This window comes from Ranitomeya variabilis, chromosome 5 (assembly GCF_051348905.1).
Source record: "Ranitomeya variabilis isolate aRanVar5 chromosome 5, aRanVar5.hap1, whole genome shotgun sequence".
NCBI classification, from domain to species: domain Eukaryota; kingdom Metazoa; phylum Chordata; class Amphibia; order Anura; family Dendrobatidae; genus Ranitomeya; species Ranitomeya variabilis.
The window spans coordinates 591,048,958-591,070,351 of NC_135236.1; the positions used below are offsets into that span (position 1 = coordinate 591,048,958).

The 21,394-nt window shown below is 43.2% G+C and overlaps 1 protein-coding gene across 1 annotated transcript in view; it reads right to left on the reverse strand.

Moving 5' to 3' along the window:
* DOCK2 (dedicator of cytokinesis 2) overlaps positions 1 to 21,394 on the reverse strand; it is a 1,347,187-nt gene that overhangs the window by 1,067,718 nt on the left and 258,075 nt on the right. The window contains exons 9-10 of the mRNA XM_077266018.1: positions 18,532 to 18,613; positions 17,159 to 17,294 (exon numbers count right to left, since the gene is read on the reverse strand). Of these exons, the coding sequence (XP_077122133.1) occupies positions 17,159 to 17,294; positions 18,532 to 18,613 (218 nt within the window). The remainder of the gene's footprint in view (positions 1 to 17,158; positions 17,295 to 18,531; positions 18,614 to 21,394) is intronic.

The window sequence follows — 21,394 nt, forward strand, 5'->3', positions numbered from 1 at the left end:
ATTTTAAGAGCTTTTTAACCCCTTTCGCTCCCCTTCTTTCCAGAGCTTTAACTTTTTTAGTTTTCTGTCAATATGGCCATGTGAGGGCTTGTTTTTTGTGGGACGAGTTGTACTTTCAACAGCACCATTGGTTTTACCATGTACTAGAAAACGGGTAAAAAAAATTCAAGTGCGGTGAAAATGCAAAAAAAGTGCAATCCCACACTTGTTTTTTGTTTGGCTTTTTTGTTAGGTTCACTAAATGCTAAAACTGACCTGCTACTATGATTCTCCAGGTGATTACAAGTTCATAGACACCAAACATGTCTAGGATTTTTTTTTATCTCAGTGGAAAAAAAAATGCCAAAGTTTGCTAAAAAAAAAAAAAAAAAATTGCGCCATTTTCCAAGACACGTAGAGTCTCCATTTTTAGTAATCTCTGGTTAGATGAGAGCTTATATTTTGAATGATGAGCTAACATTTTTAATGATACCCATTTTGTGGAAATCCGTTCTTTTAATCTCCCATTATTGCATTTAATGCAATGTCGTGGTGACCAAAAACACGTAATTCTGGCATTTAGATGTTTTATGTCGCTACGCCATTTAGCGATTGGGTTAAACCTTTTTCTATTGATAGATCAGGTGATTCTGAACGTGGTTATACCAAAATGTCTATGTTTGATTTTTTTTAATTGTTTTATTTTGAATGGCGCAAAAGGGGGGTTAACAACTTTTATATTTTTTTTAAGTTTTAAAAACTTTTTTTTTTTTTTTTTTTTTTTTTAACCTTTGGCATGCTCCAATAGCCTCCATGGGAAGCTAGAAACTGCCACTACTTGATTGGCTCGGCTACGTAGATATGATCTTACCACAGAGTGGCGCTCATAGCCACCTGTCACCAACAACCATAAAGGTCTTGAAGAGATTTCTGGTTGTCATGGCAATACCCTGATGACCCCTGATCACGTGACGGGGGTCAGTGGTGTACGTATTCACGGTTAGGCAACCAGAAGCGCCATTTAAATCCAACTGTCAAACTACGGGGTTTAACTAGTTAACAAGCATGGGCTGATGGCGATTCCGCTTGCACCTATTGCGGGCACATGTCAGCTGTTTAAAACAGCTGACATGTCCCAGCTTTGAGGTGGGCTCACCGCCAGAGCCCACCTCAAAGGGGGAGATGCGACATGTGCTGTACTAGTACAGCACATGTCACAAAGGGATTAAGGTTTGTGCACCCTCAAGAAAGCAATTTGGCCAGCATAGATGCAGTCTAGCTCTATAAATGCACTATTTGCAGACAAGAGATGTTTGGCTTGCTTGGCTATGGATTTTCAGCAACAGAAACCATATGGTGATAAAGTATGACTGCACAGACAAGAAGATGTCGCCTCCAGCTCAAAAATAACTCCAAAATCCATCCTTTCCCCAACCCTCAATCTAACAAAATGCTTGTGCATGCCCTGATTATCTCCTGACTCGACTACTGCAACATCCTTTTCAGTGGCCTCCCTGCTAACACTCTCGCACCTCTCCAGTCCATCCTCAATTCTGCTGTCCAACTAATTATTCTATCTCCTTGCTACTCCTCCGCTTCTCCCATCTGCAAATCTCTTCACTGGCTCCCATTCTGTCAGCATATCCAGTTCAAATTACTAATACTGACCTACAAAACCATCCATAACCTGTCTCCTCCATGTATCTCTGACCTAATCTCCCGATATCTTCCCTCACATAATCTCTGGTCCTCCTAAGACCTCCTTCTCTCCTCCACACTTATTTACTTCTCACCTAATCACCTCCAAGACTTCTCCCGAATATCCCCCATCCTCTGGAATTCTGTTCCCCAACACGTCCCACTATCAACCAAATTCGGATCATTCAGACAGAACCTGAAAACCCACCTCTTCAAAAAAGCTTTCATCCTGCAATGACCCCGCTGCCTCCTCACCACTACTGGAGCCACTGCCCCACTAACACTGGATCTGCTGCAACCCCCCAAACTACTGTCTCCTTCCCCATCATCCTGTAGAATGTAAGCCCGCAAGGGCAGGGTTCCCTCCCCTCTATCAGTCTGTCATTGTTAAATTCCTTACTCTAAGTGATATCTGTAATCTGTATGTATCCCCTTCTCATGTACAGCACCATGGAATCAATGGTGCTATATAAATAATAACAATAAATAATAAATAATAATAATGTGTGGTAATGTATAGTCAGCAACTTCCGCTGCAGCACACTAGATAACAGTGGGCAGCAAGGAGATGTGTGGCAATGTAGGGCCTGCAACAGAAGATTTAGCAGTAGCAGTACTGCAGTATTGATGACCTGATGTAAAAGGAGCAGATTCCTGTGTGTGGGCCATCACCACTGATGGCAGCAGAATGATGTAAAAGACAGACAGTAGGCAGGTGGTGTGGCAAATTTAATCATTGGCATCAGCCACAAATGAGTGAAAGTCAACAGATGTATGCCTGATTGAAAAAGCCTTACATTTGTCAAAAACAAGTTTGGAAAATTAAAAAACCTTGAGCCACTTGGATGTGCTGTATATTGTACCTGGCATTGTACTGAGGCTGTACATGATAGTTCACCCATAGCAAACTGTGCCAGTTCTACTAACAAATCCAAGCTGCTAACCCAGAAGCTAATGGGATCAGTGTTCATTATTAGAGATAAGCGAACCTTTCGCTGAACATACCTGAATCCCATTGAATTCAATGGGAGGCAAAACAAAACACATCATGTCCTCCATCTATCTGAAACTGAATCTGTTGTAAAACTGAACGCCTTGAGTTTCCTCCTTTTACTAATCTATTTATGCCCAACATTGCCATTTCCGTGTGTTGTTCTACCATTGCTTCCTAGCAACATGCCCGCTGTCTTGGGGTCATACTCGTTTCAGATCTTTCAGTAACCCCCCCACATCCGATTACTGGATCGCTCTTGTTATCAGCACCTGGAAAACATTTCTAGAATTCGACCCTTTCTTACTTTCGACTGAAAAAACTCTTAGGCTGCCGTTACACTAGCAGTATTTGGTCAGTATTTTACATCAATATTTGCAGGCCAAAATCAGGAGTGGGTGATAAATGCACAAGTGGTGCATATGTTTCTATTATACTTTTCCTCCACTCCTGGTTTTGGCTTACAAATACTGATGTAAAATACTGCCCAAATACTGCTAGTGTGACGGCAGCCTTACTGTTTCTCTTTTTCAGTCTCGTCTGGAATATTATAACTCTCTACTAATCGGCCTCACTCTAATCAAACTCTCCCCTCTCCAATCTGTCTTGAATCCTGCAGTCAGGATCATATTCCTCACCAATCGTTACACCGATGCCTCTACCTTGTGCCAGTCATTACACTAGTTACCCATCCACTCCAGAATCCAGTACAAACTATTTCCCTCACCCACTTAGCACGCTATGGCTCGGCACCACCCTACATCTCCTCCATCGTCTCAGTCTACCACCCTACCCATGCCCTCCATTCTGCTAATGACCTGTGGTTAACATTCTCAATAATTAGAACCTCCCACTCCCATCTCCAACATTATTCACATGCTGCACCAATTTTTTGGAATGCACTACCCAGGTTAATTCGATTAATCCCCAAAACCCAGTTTTGGCAGCGATACTGCCCAGCTACCACCTGTTGTCAGCACCAGGAAATGCCTGCTGCATCCCACCTTGTCATATAGTGCTGTGGTGATATAAAACTATCTGTAGACCTAAGGAACATTAAAAGAAAATTAAAATTCTGTTGCCAAATGTGAAACAGCCAGCTGTATCCCACATTGTCATTTTGTGGCGGTGATATGAACCTGTCTGCAGATCTAAGGCACATTAAAAAAAATTATAATTTTTCAGTTGCAAAAAGTTAGTCCACACTTTCTAATTTGGTTGGGTTGAAATTAAGCTGTAAAGGCCTGATCCAGAGGCAACCAAAAAAATCTTCTGTAACTAGTGTCATACAGTAAGGGACCTAACTTTCACATAGTTTGTAGCATCTAGTGTGTTATAGAAGCCTGATCCAGAGGCCACAAAAAATTCTCCTGTTTTTAATGCCATACAGTAAGGGACGTGTGACCCCCCAGGGTCCTAGTCATCACAGTAGCATTGCTTTCCTCACGGGGAGAGTGATGATATTTTTGGAAGCGATGAAGGATAACTTATCAGGTAACCACCATACACACATGTTCACACTCCAGGCCACAAGGGGGAGCTTTTGTTCCTATTTACTAGTTGAGGGAGATATAATATATATATATATATATATATATATATATATATATATATATATACACTCACCGGCCACTTTATTAGGTACACCTGTCCAACTTCTTGTTACCACTTAATTTCTAATCAGCCAATCACATGGCGGCAACTCAGTGCATTTAGGCATGTAGACATGGTCAAGACAATCTCCTGCAGTTCAAACCGAGCATCAGTATGGGGAAGAAAGGTGATTTGAGTGCCTTTGAACGTGGCATGGTTGTTGGTGCCAGAAGGGCTGGTCTGAGTATTTCAGAAACTGCTGATCTACTGGGATTTTCACGCACAACCATCTCTAGGGTTTACAGAGAATGGTCCGAAAAAGAAAAAAAATCCAGTGAGCGGCAGTTCTGTGGGCGGAAATGCCTTGTTGATGCCAGAGGTCAGAGGAGAATGGGCAGACTGGTTCGAGCTGATAGAAAGGCAACAGTGACTCAAATCGCCACCCGTTACAACCAAGGTAGGCCTAAGAGCATCTCTGAATGCACAGTGCGTCGAACTTTGAGGCAGATGGGCTACAGCAGCAGAAGACCACACCGGGTACCACTCCTTTCAGCTAAGAACAGGAAACTGAGGCTACAATTTGTACAAGCTCATCGAAATTGGACAGTAGGAGATTGGAAAAATGTTGCTTGGTCTGATGAGTCTCGATTTCTGCTGCGACATTCGGATGGTAGGGTCAGAATTTGGCGTAAACAACATGAAAGCATGGATCCATCCTGCCTTGTATGGAGCATCTTTGGGATGTGCAGCCGACAAATCTGCGGCAACTGTGTGATGCCATCATGTCAATATGGACCAAAATCTCTGAGGAATGCTTCCAGCACCTTGTTGAATCTATGCCACGAAGAATTGAGGCAGTTCTGAAGGCAAAAGGGGGTCCAACCCGTTACTAGCATGGTGTACCTAATAAAGTGGCCGGTGAGTGTATATATATATATATATATATATATATATATATATATATATATATATATTTGGAGGGAAAGAGGAGACAGACTATGAGAATCAGAGAAGAGAGCAGACTGACCTAGAGGGTCAGAAGGTCTGAAGGGGCCATGTGGTCTGAAGTGCCACAGCTCCAGGAAAGAGACATATAAGGAAAGCTGAACATTGTTCAGTTATCGTAAAGGAGAGCGAAGCAAAAGAGTGATATCAGGGGAGACCAGCTAAGAGAAGGCTGTCTCCCTTTGAGGTACTGAACCGGTAGCCGGACCACTGAGGTTGTAAGGAGTCTACGACTTGCATCAGAAACCGGCAGGACAGCTGAACTGCAAGTTACATGTCCGCCTTAATACTCAGGAGACACGGGGACACCTATAAAGCCCGAGGCATGCTAGAGTCCCTGCAAAAAGGCTCAAGTCACAAGTCATACGGGTTATGTCCTATCCTATGTGGGGGACAGAGAGAACAATTGTGAGGACCTTATGTGAAGCCATAGGCAGTAAAGGACTACAACACCACCACTTTGAGGAAGGCTTTTAACTCCCACCTGGTAAAGGGGACTCTGGATTTGCTTCCAAACTGGCCGGACTCTGCCTGCCCTGTGATCTGGTACCCTGGACTGTGGCTGCCTGAAGTCTTCAGTAAGCCAGGTAAAGAGACTGCAAATCTGTGTCCGCGTTCTTTACTGCACCATTCATCATTATCTTCCATCTACACACCGGGAGCCCTGGGGATATACTTCACATGTGGGAAGTTATACCATCTAGCTGCCATGACATCACCCCAGAGGACCCCTTAAAACAGCATTGGTCCCCACTGACCGAATACCACAGGTGGCGTCATGAACAAACTTTATTCATTAAATCCCTTTAAAGACTTTCCCCTTTTACATGGGTGCCCAGGGCTATGGACCAGGTCGCCACCGTGACATCCCCCTGTGAACACCGGACCTGGTACAGAGTACCCCACGGCCCTGGCAAGCGACTCACATGACTTACAAATTGTTTGTAGCATAACTTTTCTGTCATACAGGCCTCATTCACAGAAAAAAGAATTGTTTGACTGTGGGTAACACAATACAGCAAGCCATATTTCTACTTGGAATTTATTGTCACTGAAATTCAGCTGTTTGCAGAGGGGGTGCAGAGTTTAACCCCTTACCGACATCGGGTGTAATAGTACACCAATGTCAGTATCCCCAGCTTTGATGTGGGCTCCGGGGGTGGGCCCACTTATTTTCCAGAATGTCAGCTGTTTTGAACAGCTAACATGTGCCCACAGTAGCCGAGGGTGGATTCTCGATCCACCCGCAGCTATTAACTAGTTAAATGCCACTCTCAAACCTCTGATAGCGGCATTTAAATTGTGCTTCCGGCCATCAGGCTGGAAATACGCGGACCATCAAATCCCATCACGTGATTAGGGGTCATCGGTTCATCGGTATGACAACCAGAGGTCTCCTTTAGATCTCGATGGTTCCAAGTGCCAGATTGCTATGAGCGCCACTCAGTGGTCGGCGCTCATAGCAAGTCAGCAATTCAGCTACATTTAGGCGAGCTGATCATTGCCTCTATGTAGCTGAGACGATCGAGTTGTGCCAGTTTCTAGTCTCATATGGAGACTATTGAAGCATGGCAAAAAAAAAAAAGTTTTTAAAAATATTAAATTTTTTTTTTTTAAAAAAGGAGTTCAAATCACCCCACTTTTGCACCATTCAAAATAAAACAAAAACAAAAAAATTAAGCATACACATATTTGGTATCACCGCATTCAGAATTGCCCAATCAATAAAAAAAAATATAAAGGATTAACCTGATCACTAAATGGCGTAGTGATTATAAAATAAAAAAAATGCCAGAAGTACATTTTTTGGTCGCCGCGACATTGCATTAAAATGCAATAACGGGAGATCAAAAGAACGTATCTGCACCAATATAGTATCATTAAAAACATCAGCTCAGCATGCAAAACATAAGCCCTCACCGAACCCGAGATCACGAAAAATGGGGACTCTACGGGTATCGGGAAATTGCCCAATTTTTTTTTTTAGCAAAGTTTGGAACTTTTTTTTCATCACTTAGACAAATAAGAACCTAGACACGTTTGGTGTCCATAAACTTGTAATGACCTGTAGAATCATGTCAGGTTAGTTTCATCATTTAGTGAACCTAGCAAAAAAGCCAAGCAAAAAACAAGTTTGGGATTGTACTTTTTTGCAATTTCACCACACTTGGAATTTTTTTTTCCATTTAATAGTACATAACATGGTAAAATCAATGATGTTGTTCAAAAGTACAACTCATCCTGCAAAAAATAAGCCCTCACTTGGCCATATTTATGGAAAAATGAAAAAGTTATGGCTCTGGGAAGGAGGGAAGCAAAAAACAAAAATGCAAAGCCAAAAAAGATTCGGGGGTGAAAGGGTTAAAATCTATTTTTTTTGCTGTTGCTAATACAGTGCTCCTACCACTCTGAGAAACATGACTGAGAAAAAGCGAGGCTGTGATGGAAGTTGAGTTAGGCTTGGTGTTTAAGGTATGCCTGGGGTAGGTGGTAATGTTTGTGAAAGCATTAGTGAAACATTGTCCCGTCCTATGGAAAGACAACTGAAAACTTATATTAGTGGACAGGTTACACCACTAGCTTTCTTTGGCAGATGTGTGGCACCCCTAGAGTTCGGGTACCACAGTAGTGCTGCCTTCCTCTCGGGGAGGGTAGTGCTATGCCTGGAGAGAAGAGAGATCTTTTTGGCAGGTTATCACACACAAACACACACAAACACACACCGTCTGAATCCAGACCAAGATGGGGAGCAGCTTCTCTGAATAAAGATCCTGGTCTGGAGGATGAGTCAGTTCAGTTCAGTCTGGAGCAGACAGGAATGGAGCAGAGGAGATATTGAGGGCACAAGGAGGCGGCGATTAGGCCTTTAAGAGCCAGAATGCAGAGCCCGGGCACCGTAAGCCGAGGTTGTGGGAGACCAAGTCGCACGACAGAACCGGAGGGCATAGGGCTATACATAAATTGCCTGTATTAAGCCTGTGGTACAGCAGCATTCTGGAGCCTGGAGTCACCGTGCAGAGACCCCAGAAGGAATGGCTCAAGCTGCCTACCATACAGGTACTGTCCCAGGACAGGAAAGAACGAGGACCTTGTTAGGATACTTCAGGCACCAAGGGACTAATAGTGAGCGCAAAGTGGTAGGCTCCCAACCTGACCTGCCAAGGGGGGCTTCTTGTTTCCGGGCTGCCTGGACTCCTTCTGTACCTGTTGCCGGTGCCCTGGATTATGGCCTGCTACCAAACAGTATACCAGGTAAAGAATGCAACCCTGAGTCCTCTATTATTTACCAGCAACACATCATTCCTGCCATATACCTTGGGAGCCCTGGGGACCCTGCTTCACTTGTGGGAAGCGTCACCATCCAGCTGCCATACCATTGCCCCACAGGACCCATTTAAGCAGCGTCGATCCCTACTGACCGAGAACCACAGGTGGCATCACAAAAATAAACTTTCACAATACCCCTTGAAAGACCATTCCCCTTTAATTGAGTCCCAGGGCCAAAGACCGTGTTGCAGCTTCCGTGACATCCCCTTTATGAGAGAATGGACCCAGTACCCCATTGCCCTGGTGGGTGACTCAGATGCACAGTGGTGCACCTTGTCGATGATGCCCAGAAAGAGCATGTACTCGAGTGCATGGCTTCAGGTGTCCTCTCCTCCTCTTCTTCCTCCTCAACATCACACCCAAAACAGTCCACAGAAGTGGCACCCATATTCCCATTGCTTCCCCCCACATCCTAACTATCCAACCGTTCAACTGGCTGTATGGAACCACAGATGGGTGAGTCTGAAGAGCTGTTCACACATTCTATGCCATGTTCATCAGAAGAGTACTCAAAAGCTTTGCAGAGTCAAGAGGAGGAAATCTGCACTGATGCCCATTTTTTTTAGCTTGGATCCGGGGCAGGACAAAGTATGGTCCGAACAGCATCCTGACCCTCGAACAGACATACCTCCTGTTTTTGACCGATCTCAGAGAACGAGCACACCACAAGTTTCTCAATTCACTGTAACATCTCCGCCTGCACCTCTCTCACTGTCCAGCAGTTTGTCCGGTTCACCAAACTCTGCCCTCTCTCAGCCCTGCAGCTGGCCTACGGTTCCGCAGTTGTGGTCAAGTGAAAGATTATTTCCTCCTATGCATGACAAAGATAAGAGGTTTAACTCCATCATCTCTAATCTGCCATGGAAATGCTGCTTTCCTCCTGGTAGATACAGATGATTTCCGAAAGCTGGTGGCCATCGCCATCTCGATTCACTGTAACATCTCTGCCTGCACCTCTCTCACTGTCCAGCAGTTTGTCTGGTTCACCAAACTCTGCCCTCTCTCAGCCCTGCAGCGGGCCCACGGTTCCGCAGTTGTGGTCAAGTGAAAGATTATTTCCTCCTATGCATGACAAAGCTAAGAGGTTTAACTCCATCATCTCTAATCTGCCATGGAAATGCTGCTTTCCTCCTGGTAGATACAGATGATTTCCGAAAGCTGGTGGCCATCGCCATCTCGATTCACTGTAACATCTCTGCCTGCACCTCTCTCACTGTCCAGCAGTTTGTCTGGTTCACCAAACTCTGCCCTCTCTCAGCCCTGCAGCTGGCCCACGGTTCCGCAGTTGTGGTCAAGTGAAAGATTATTTCCTCCTATGCATGACAAAGCTAAGAGGTTTAACTCCATCATCTCTAATCTGCCATGGAAATGCTGCTTTCCTCCTTGTAGATACAGATGATTTCCGAAAGTTGGTGGCCATCGCAGTCCCCCAGTACTAATTACCCAGTTGCCATTACTTTTCTAAGAAAGCTGTGCCTGTGCTACAGCAGAATGTTGCAGACATCACCCGTTCCTTGACAAAATCTGTGTCTGTCAGGGTGCATTTTACCACAGACATTTGGACGAGTAAGCATGGCCAAGGGTGTTACATCTTGCTGACTGGGCACTGGGTGACTGTTGGCTATGGGGACAGGTGTTGCTCCACAAGTAATTCCCAATGCTTGCAGGACAAAATTCTACATTTAAAACCTCCTCCACTGCTTCTGCCTCCTCTAGGGCCTCCACCTGCCTTAATGAGACATGCATTGCAACAGTGCAGAGCGACTCCCCACCACCTCCGTACTGCGCAGCCAGGGCTCACACAATAAGGCAGTATTAAAATTGATATGCCTTGGAGTTCACAGTCATACAGCTGAAGAGTTGTGGAGAGCACTCCAGGGAAGGCCATGTCCGATAACGGTGCAAACCTGGTGGCAGCTCTATGGTGAGGCAAGCTCACACATGTGCCTTGCATGGCACACATCCTCAACCTGGTGGTACAGCGTTTTCTCTACCACTGTTCTTGCCTGGGTGAGCTGCACCAGAAAACACGCAAACTGTGTGCTCATTTCCACCATTCGGACCCCCTCTGGGCATCAACTTCCTAGATACAGAGGTCGCAGTCCATGCCAGTTAACAGGTTGATATGTGATGTGCCAACAGTGGAATTCCAGTCTGCACATGTTGCAGCTACAGTGGCAGCAGCAATGAGCCCTGGCGCAGTATGTCATGTCTTATAGCCTGGGATAACGCAGTACGGATGTGGTGCATATCACTTTTACAGAGTGAACACAGAAGCAGTATGTCATGTCTTATAGCCTGGGATAACGCAGTACGGATGTGGTGCATATCACTTTTACAGAGTGAACACAGAATAATGAAGAGGATAATCCTCCCCTCTCTGTTGTTCATGGTTGGCAGGAGGGGATGGAGTAAATTAGCCTCATTGTTACCCAGCCACCAACACAGCATGGGCTTGGACCTCATGGTAGAGCCCGACTTATGAGTGTCTTCTTGCCAACTATCTGCAGCATGATCCCCATATAGTCAGGATTATGAATAATGCTGACTATTGGGTTGCCACTCTGTTAGATCCACATTATAAAACCAAATTTTGCCAGATGATTCCCGCCCTAGAAAAAGGACCCACGAATGCTGGAGTATCGAAACACGCTTTTACACAGCATTAAGAGAGCAGACTGTACAGACTAGGTGAAATTATATTTTTCAGCGTGATGCATTGATGACACTTTGGTGATGTCTGCCAATAATTTTTGGAAATGTGAACACTCCTGAGTGGGTCTCCACAATGCATGTTGCCTGTAGCAGTAGGCCCCCCAACACCGGCAGGCCTCCAGTTCCTTGGCCTCAACTACCAGTGTTACTGACCTTAAATTTTTCTAACAATGGTAGTCTATGAAACTGATATTTGTGCCACCGGAGTGTGGCTCATCATGAAACAGGTAGAGGTGTTGCCTATGGCATCAGGGCTCCCAGCAAAGGGGTCCTACACTGATCCCTCACCTACCTCGTCTTACTGTGATGTTCAATTGAAAGCTGTAAGTTCTGTCCCAGACCCCGATACCTCATACCTGGCTGATTGCTGCAGCACCATGCTACAATTAGCACTGTGGGTGAATTGAGGCCACTTTCCTGATGTCTGCCCCTCATTTGATGTGTTTTGGCAGCATTTTGGGGCCATTATAAGGTGTTGTGAATGCGGTTTTTTTTGCCTCTCATGGAGCTAAATGGCATTCGGTGATGTTTGGAGAATATTCTACGAATTAAATCAGCGAATATTTGGAGATCGTAATCCGAACAGAACATTTAAATATTCACTTATCTCGAATTCTAATTAAGGCTGTGTGCACACGTAGCATATTTTTCGCGGTTTTTCGCTATAAAAACGTTATAAAACCACGAAAAAAACGCTACCATTAAGCATCCTATGTAACAGAATGCATTCCGCATTTTTTGACACATGCTGCATTTTTTTCCTGAGCGGAATCGCATTCCAGAAAAAAACGCAGCATGTTCATTAAAATTGCGGAATCGCGGCGATTCTGCACCCATAGGAGTGCATTGATCTGCATACTTCCCGCACGGGGCTGTGCACACCATGCGGGAAGTAAGCAGATCATGTGCGGTTGGTACCCATGGTGGAGGAGAGGAGACTCTCCTCCACGCACTGGGCACCATATAATTGGTAAAAAATAAAAGAATTAAAATAAAAAATAGCGATATACTCACCTTCGATGTCCCTCGCAGTCTTCCGGCCTCTCCGCTGCACGCTGCCGCTTCGGTTCCTATAGGTGCTGGGCGGTGAAGGACCTGCGATGACGTCACGGTCTTGTGATTGGTCGCGAGACCGCATGTGACCAGTCACGTGACCAATCACAAACCGTGACGTCATCACAGGCCCTTCACCGCACAACAGCTATAGGAACAGACGCCGCTGAGGTCTGCAGGTGAGTATAACCATGTTTTTTATTTTTTTTATTATTTTTAAACATTCGATCTTTTACTATAGATGCGGCATAGGCTGCATCTATAGTAAAAAGTTGGTCACACTTGTCAAACACTATGTTTGACAAGTGTGACCAACCTGTCAATCAGTTTTCCAAGCGATGCTACAGATCGCTTGGAAAACTCTAGCATTCTGCAAGCTAATTATGCTTGCAAAACGCTAGTTTTCTGCGGGTATATGCATGCTAATTCTGCATGCGATATACCCGCGGCAGGAGGCGCAGAATTGCCGCGGAAATTTCCGCGGCAATTCTGCAACGTGTGAACTTAGCCTTAAAGTTACGTTTTATGGCTTGTTAGTGAAGGTTATGCAATGGGGTTCTCCCCTTCTGTTTTCTCCTATTACTAGGATACGTTGAGTTCTCTGCTCAGAAAATATTTGCCAAACAGATATCAGACAATAGTGTGAATATATGATTATCACCTGCGCTGAGAATTGTTACTCCTACAAAGGAGTGTATGGATGAATACAAAATTGACACCTGCACTGGGGAGAGAAAATTCCGTTCACAGGATTAAGTACAATATACTGACACTTAACTCAAAGGCCGTACTAGTGTATTTAGTGCTCATGGCCGGGTTCATTTAACAGGGCTATATCCTCTACAGTAGTGCAAAAACAGTTTTGTATAGGCAATCGTGCACTTACTAGCTATAAAGACAAAGATACCCTGGAATGATAGGATGTGTCAGTTCTCTTCAGATAGTCAGGTGTAGTAGGCTCCGTGTCACAGGATCGTGTGGCTGGGGGGTAGTATGGGAACGCCGAAGCAGTGACAAAGTGTAAAAGGGGCGTGGCGCCACCGCTTCAGCATCGCTTCCAGCCGGGGCACGCTAGAAGCTGGCGGTTCCTTCCAGCTCCCGACGACCAGCAAGGAGGGCCTTCTGAGGGTAAGATGTTCCTGTACTAACCCCCAGCCACACCAGGGTATCATCGTTATCACGGCTCGAGAAGTGGACCCTCTGGGTCACGGCTTCAGAGCCCCCGAGGGCGAGCGGACCAGATGGGACCACCCCCTATACAGGGAGTGTTTGGGACAGGCCCAAGGGGGGTGAGGCCGCGACAGCCGGAACCAAAGGGACGACTAGTACGGGAGCCAGAGGTGGGACTGAGAATACAAGAGAGGTGGTGTCCCCGAGGCGCACAGATAGAGCCTAGCCTAGAATGTTAGGTACTAACCGGTGTGAAGGAGATTCACGGTAGATAGGGAGCGATGGAAACACAGGACTGACACGGAGACTGGAACTCAGGACTGGTACGGAGGCTGGAACACAGGACAGGTACGGAGGCTGGAACACAGGACTGGTACGGAGGCTGGAACACAGGACTGGTACGGAGGCTGGAACACAGGACTGGTACGGAGGCTGGAACACAGGACTGGTACGGAGGCTGGAACACAGGACTGGTACGGGGGCTGGAGGACAGGACTGGTACGGAGGCTGGAACACAGGACTGGTACGGAGGCTGGAACACAGGACTGGTACGGAGGCTGGAACACAGGACTGGTACGGGGGCTGGAGGACAGGACTGGTACGGAGGCTGGAACACAGGACTGGTACGGAGGCTGGAACACAGGACTGGTACGGAGGCTGGAACACAGGACTGGTACGGAGGCTGGAAGACAGGACTGGTACGGAGACTGGAACACGGGGATAACACGGAGGCTGGAACACAGGAATAACACGGAGGCTGGAGACAATGAGACAGAGTAGGGCACAAGGTAAACGCTGGTGGAGCCTAAGGGACCAAGGGGTTGTCGGCAAGGAACCGACGAACACGATAGACGCAAAGGCGTCTAACCTGGGCAAATGCAGGAGTGAAATACCCGATGGGCGCCGCCATATTGGGGGCGGAGCCATCGGGTCACGAACTCCCAGAAGCCCGTGCGGTGAGAGAAGCCCGTCTGCGCATGCGCGGACCGGCAAAGGGACGAGCACCCAGGAAAGCAGGGACAGAGGAGCGAGGAGGAGCGTCGGGAGCGCGCCGGCCGGAACGGTAAGTATGGGAAGGCGTAACAATCGTCTTTATTACTAGTAAGTGCACGATTGCATATACAACACTGTTTCTGCACTAGAGGATATAGCCCTGTTAAATGAACCCAGCCATCAGCACTAAATACACTAGTACGGCCTTTGAGTAAGTGTCAGTATATTGTACTTAATCCTCTGAATGGAATTTTCTCTCCCCACTCCAGTGCAGGTGTCAATTTTGTATTCATCCATACACTCCTTTGTAGGAGTAATAATTCTCAGCGCAGGTGATAATCATATATTCACACTATTTACACTTTACAGACATGGTGTTACACAGATCCTGCCATCTCACCAGCAGCTGAGTCTCCATTTTAATTTCCCAGCCCCCCCTCCCTTGTATATTTTCTCCAATCCCCCCTCTTTTTTATTTAGTAAATCACCAGTGTGCACCCGTTTATATATTTTAAACAGATATCAGACAACCTTCACTGCTTCTCTGCCTATGCTAATTTTACAATAACTAGTCAAAGCAGCAGAGATAACATGATGCGATGGACCAGATGTTTTATCAGGTGCAGCACTTGACTGACGCTCAGTAGCAAAGATGCATTCTCTGAACAAACAGAACCTGTTTTATCTGAATGATGTCCTTTTTCTATATGCAAAATGCCTCTTCTGAGAAAAAGAGGACTTAACTCTATAGCGCCACCTGTTGGAAGTAGCGATCCTACAAGTCACAATCAACCCTTTAACGAGTCGTGCAACATGACTTAGGATAAAAGCCAAATCAGTATCAATTCGCAGACACGGTGTTTCGGGCTGTTGGCCCTCGTCAGTGCGAAGCATGAGAACTGATTTGGCTAGGTGAGAGGCTCTGGACTGGGGTCTATGGGGTAACGTTTCTCCTTGTGGAGAGTGACATACCAGCTGGCTTGTCAAGGTAAGGAGGCTTATTCGCCATGCAATGCTCCTCTGGGAAGTTAAATATGCAAATTGCCTCTTCTGAGAAAAAGAGGACTTAACTCTATAGCGCCACCTGTTGGAAGTAGTGATCCTACAAGTCACAATCAACCCTTTAACGAGTCGTGCAATATGACTTTTTTCTATGTACTTATGTACTTTGATCACTGAGCCCATGAAATATTGGGAAAGCATATTGCACTAATGGCAAGAAGTAACCTGGTTTGCCATTGGATCTACAGTCTTGTCCAATCATCAATGTACATTCAGAGAAAGCAATCAGTGTCACAGGTTGTCCTATTTTTGTGAAAAATCTTATATTAGTCAAAATGAATGCAGCACAGATCATTGTAAGTTTTTAATAATTTACATTAGATCCCAATGATTAGATCTGCCACAGCATCAGCCTGACTTTCCATTTTGCTCTATACTTTTTTTCTGTCATGTTTTTAATGTTTTATCTGTACTAATCTGTGGTTGTGGAGGCTAACTGTGCTGGCCCTACATATCCGCACATCTCCTGCCTATCCATGATGTTCTATAATGTGCTCTTGCTGCCACTGCCAATTGATGGCCTCACATCTTTTGTCTGCTCTTTATAGTCTATCTATACTGTATTGCTAGTGAAAAATTTTAAACCTGCAAAAACCCATTGCTTTTTTCACTTTCAAAAATCTAAACATTTTGCCTATCCCAAAAAAAAGATAATTTATTTATGGCTAGTTGAAAATGTCCTTACTTCATCACTTTACAAACAAACCTGTTATCACAAAAAGGAACATTTTTAATAAATTGGTAAAAGCCATTGCTTTTTCATGAGTCATACTGTTTTCGGGCAGTACAATTTTTACAGCAAAAATGTCATTACTGTTAATAAAAATAAGTTTGGATTCACAGTTGAAGTTGACCATGGATTATTCATTCTCTTTTAACTCGTACCCACCAAAATGGAAACAAGTTTTATTTAACTAATTTTGATAATCCCTATTCCTACAAAATAAACCAATAAAAGTATTATTATAAACTGATGAGGCAAGATAAGCTATTGCTTCTTTGTGGCCCGCCTTTCCCCCCCAAGAAATGTAAAAATGTTTCCAAACAAATTTTACTGGTGGGTCAAAGCATAAAATGTATAAATAGTAGCTTGGTAATAAACAGGCTGTTAGTTGCAACTGTTTTCCCATCTATTCCCTATTGATGAGGTCACTGTAACATTATTGAGGCTGTCTATGGGTTAGAAAGCTTGAATGGGGTTGAACATAGTGCTGCAAGACTTCAGAGTGTCATGCTCATTTTTTTCAGGGCCAGCTATGTTGGCTATGTTCAGTTGGAAGCTATGGAGTAAATTAAATAAGTGGTGAATTGATTCACTGCATATCGAATATCCTGGCTATAATCTGCAAAGTTGTTTAAATAAGATTTCAAAAGATTCGCTTCTCTGTAGTTGGAAATCCACTAACAATAATATTAGTAAAATGCTTTAGAAATAGACAGTAAATAAAATTTTCTGTTTTGGGGGATTGAGGGACCTATGCATTTTTTTAGTCTTTTGTGCAAATAATAATTAGAAAGATAATGAAAAGTTATCTTTTTTTACCATGTCAACTTGTAAATAATTTTTGATACCTGCAACTCCAAAGGGTCGCCTTAATCCTAAAGTGCACTTTTTTATGTTTGTTTCTTTAAGGTCCATTCTTCCAATTCTGACAATTTGGCACACTAAATAAATTCTGTCTCTGTTAAGATCTTTAGTTCCAAGATCCTAAACAAAATAATACAAATATATTAAATTAAAATACAAAATGTCTATGTGTGAAAAATACAATACCTTAGAAATCCTTGAAGAGAAAATTTAATACAAGAGAAAAGAAAACATAGGTCTATTAAATCTTTCTTCAATCAGCGACTAGTAAACTTTGTGCACTGCCTAAACAAGGAGGCCATTGTTAGGCTTCCGATTACCATACCCAATCATTAATAAAAATGCAAACAATATTAAAAAAATATATATAATTAGTCCAAATAAAATAATCAAAACTATAATCCACTGAAGTAGAAAGTTTTGCACTCTATATTCTAATATATCCCTATGTATTATGGCGGGACCTACAAAGAAACTGAAACACTCCCTCAAGCAGTATTAACCACACTGCTGCTAGTATATAGCATGATAAGTCAATATGTTAATCTGTACTAATGAAATAGTTTGTACTAGAAAATCAATCTAAGTGTGTATAATTAGATACTTCTAACTATTAATTAGTGCCACTAGTGTATTATATGCACCTATTGTGTAATTATTTCAAGAAAATCAACTATAATGTATTAGTTTATGCCACTATTATGTGTTATGTGGAACACCTATTATTGTTGTTCAAAATGCCTCAATACATTTCGCCCAACGAGTATACATTAATGTGCAGTAGTGGCACTCAAGCCCATTGTTTAGGTATAATTATATTGTACCAAAGTATGGAAAAACAGGCTAAGCCCAAGTCTCACTAATAGACAGTGATACAAATACAGAGAGATGCAAAGGATTCACAGCAGGAGTCCTGATAGCCTCATACCAAAAGTGCATAGTAAATAAAGTGGCTTTAATGCATTAGATGAAAAAGGCAAAAATTGGCATAAACACATCCATGTAAAACACAACATTAGTATTAGCACTTAAAGGGGATGTCCAGCCTTGGGGTACAAGTCTGCAGTCACTCCAGATGCAATCTAAGGTTTCTCTTCATCTTCCTTGCTCCCCACGTAAAACATAAATATTTGATAAATTTACATTTTAGGCATACACGATAATTTTACATAAGCAATCGAAGAAAAGTGGAATAAAAAACTATAACTGGTAAACTACATGTAGCAAACAGACATTTTAAATGTTCAGCTATCTATAAAAACTAAATAACTTATAAATGCCCAACTAGCCACAACAACCAAATTAACTGTAAGAGACATTTTGTCATTTTAAGAGAAATAGGAGTTACTGTACTTACAGTAAAAACGACCTTTAGATTGTTCAGCATGTCTATTTCTTTAGGGAAACCTTTACTTCCCCATCTGATCAAATAATTCTCACTGTCACAAAAAAAAAAAATCTTTTTTTTAAAATCACGGTTTTATAAATACATTTTATAGCAGTGATGTAAAATTTTAATAGTATTCTATTTTTATATCTAGTATCTAGTAAATCTAAAAAGACAATGTTATAGACAGTCTTCATCAAGGAAAGAATTTGATAATTAAAAAAGCTGTGAGAATTGACAGGCACATTGGTTCAGAAATTTAAAAAATTAAAAAAAGTCTTATGGATGAGGAAATTATGCGGCTAACCAATTTACTTTTGGGGTTTTGTATTTACAGCATTCATTTTTAGGACATTCATTTTGCTTCGTACATGAAAAATTACGGATATGTGATCGGACCCTTTCACTATTATAGGTACGAGTGTTATCTGTGAAGTCACAGATAGCACTGATACACAAAAATGGACGTATAGTGTAGTTTTGATAAAATTACTGTTTTTTTTCCAAGCATTTAGAGCTTGGAATTAAAGTTTCAATGAGGACCTGGTGGTTAAGGCAGTGGTGTAATCCTTCCTAGCTAGGGGCCCTGAAACCTCATGCAACATCCCAATTTTTTTTTTTCCAGCCACACTCAGATGGCAAAACACTGGATTACTTACCGGTAATACTCTTTTATAGAGCCACGACCGCACCCACTTGAGAGAGGGGATCCACCCCTAAGAACAGGAAACCCTATGGAGAGAATAAAAAGGGCGGTCCCCCTCGCTCCCACAGTTGGGTTAGAGAGAATGAGATGAACCGCCCACCAGCATTAGTAGGCAATCCAATATCATTATTTATCTTTAGTTAACTTAGGTATGGCCAACTGCAAGAACCCTCCACCCTTATCAGTGCTCTTATGAAAAAATAACTATTAGGGAGGGAAGTGAAGGGGTGCTGTCGTGGCTCTATAAAAGAGTATTACCGGTAAGTAATCCTGTGTTATCTCTTCGCCACGACAGCACCCACTTGAGAGACTTACAGAGATAGTCATTTGGGAGGGATCACCGTGTTAAGAACTTATCCACCAAAAGATAAGTCAGATGAAGAAGAGAAGTCCAATCTATAGTGAGTATAAAAGGTAGTAGGAGAAGCCCAAGCCTTACATATCAGTTCTATTGGAACCTCCGCTCTCTCAGCCCAGGATGAAGCCATCGCCCGGGTAGAGTGTGCTTTTACAGTCTCAGGCGGGTTCTCCCCTTTTAATGAATAGGCCAGGCAAATTGCATCCCGAATCCACCGGGATAACGTGTTCTTCGTTACACTAGAACCTTTCTTATGGTTTAAACCAAATTATGATATGGCGGAATCCTAGAACAAAAACTAACCTAAACCAAAACAAGAATTCCTAAAATTTAACCTTTATTATGGCAATTAAAAGTTGACTTTATTATTACATAATTATAAAAGATTGGAGGTATAAAGTGTACCTAAGCCACCCTATATAGTGGGCTAGTAGGTCCTGCCTGACTGTGGAGGTAGGCACCCTACTTTACCGCGGTTGGCGCCCCCACTCGTCGGAGGCTGGCCCTATTAAATCCCTAGGGTTCCCTAGTATGTAGAAGCCCTAATGCACTCTAGCTGATACCTAGAGCTTGCCTTACCTAACAGTGGAGGTAGGCACCCTAGATTACTGCGGTAGGCGCCCCCACTCAGCGGTGGCTGACCCTAAGGTCCCTTACTGACCCTCTAATAAGGACAGATAAAAGATTTATGTCCCCATACACCACTAGAACCCGTGAAGAAAAAAGAAACAAAAGATAATAAATAATAAATAATAAATTAGCAAAAATAAACCAAAGAGTACATTTCAGGCTTATATAAGCCAGAAAGATCATCTTTTTAAGATACTAATTAGATAGATAATTACTTCCAATGGGAAATCTTGGGTGGCCCAAGTATAACAATGTGCCTTTGTTTGGATAGCTATATATCCCACAATCCAATGAAGAGAGAAAAAAAACAACAACAAAAAAAAACTAAACAGAACACACAAATTATATAGTCAGAAAAAATCAGCAAAAATAAACCAAAAGATGTAAGTCCATTTCAGACTTCTATCAACCAGACTGATGATTTACATAAAATACTGGTATAATAGACTGTTTGACTAATATGTCCCATGGAAAATCACGGGTGACCAGGGTGTAATAATATGCCTTAGTTTAAGCAGATGATTATATGTATTTAAGGCATCTGAATACCTTCCATGATTAATTAAAACATCTGCATACCTTCCATGGTACTTGAAAGATATTATCAGACTTCCTCTATTATCTTAGAGAGATATGGTCTGGTCTTATCAAATATGCCCAATTTATTAAATTAATTTTTTGAGCAGTAGAGGCGTGCAATATACAGCACATAATACCTTTATACTCCAACTTCTCAACTTTGTGTTGCAGCGGAACTACTTCTTGTTTAATGGAAAGTACTACCACCAGCTCAGGGGCACAGCAATGGGGAGCCCATGTGCCCCCACATATGCCAACTTGCTCCTGGGCTGGTGGGAAGACATCTTTGTCTTTAAGGATGAGGATGACGTCTGGAGCCCCAGGATTGTTTTCTGGGGCAGATTCATTGACGACATCCTGGTACTATGGAAGGGTGATGCAGAATCCTTTACAGACTTCCTACAATATCTTAACACTACTCTGGAAAGTCTATTTTTCACCTATGAAATTGGAGGGCAGAGCATAAATTTTCTGGATGTCACTATCTCCAGACAACAGGATGGCTCTCTGGGCACCAGCATTTTTCGCAAACCAACAGCCACCAATAGTCTTCTTAGATG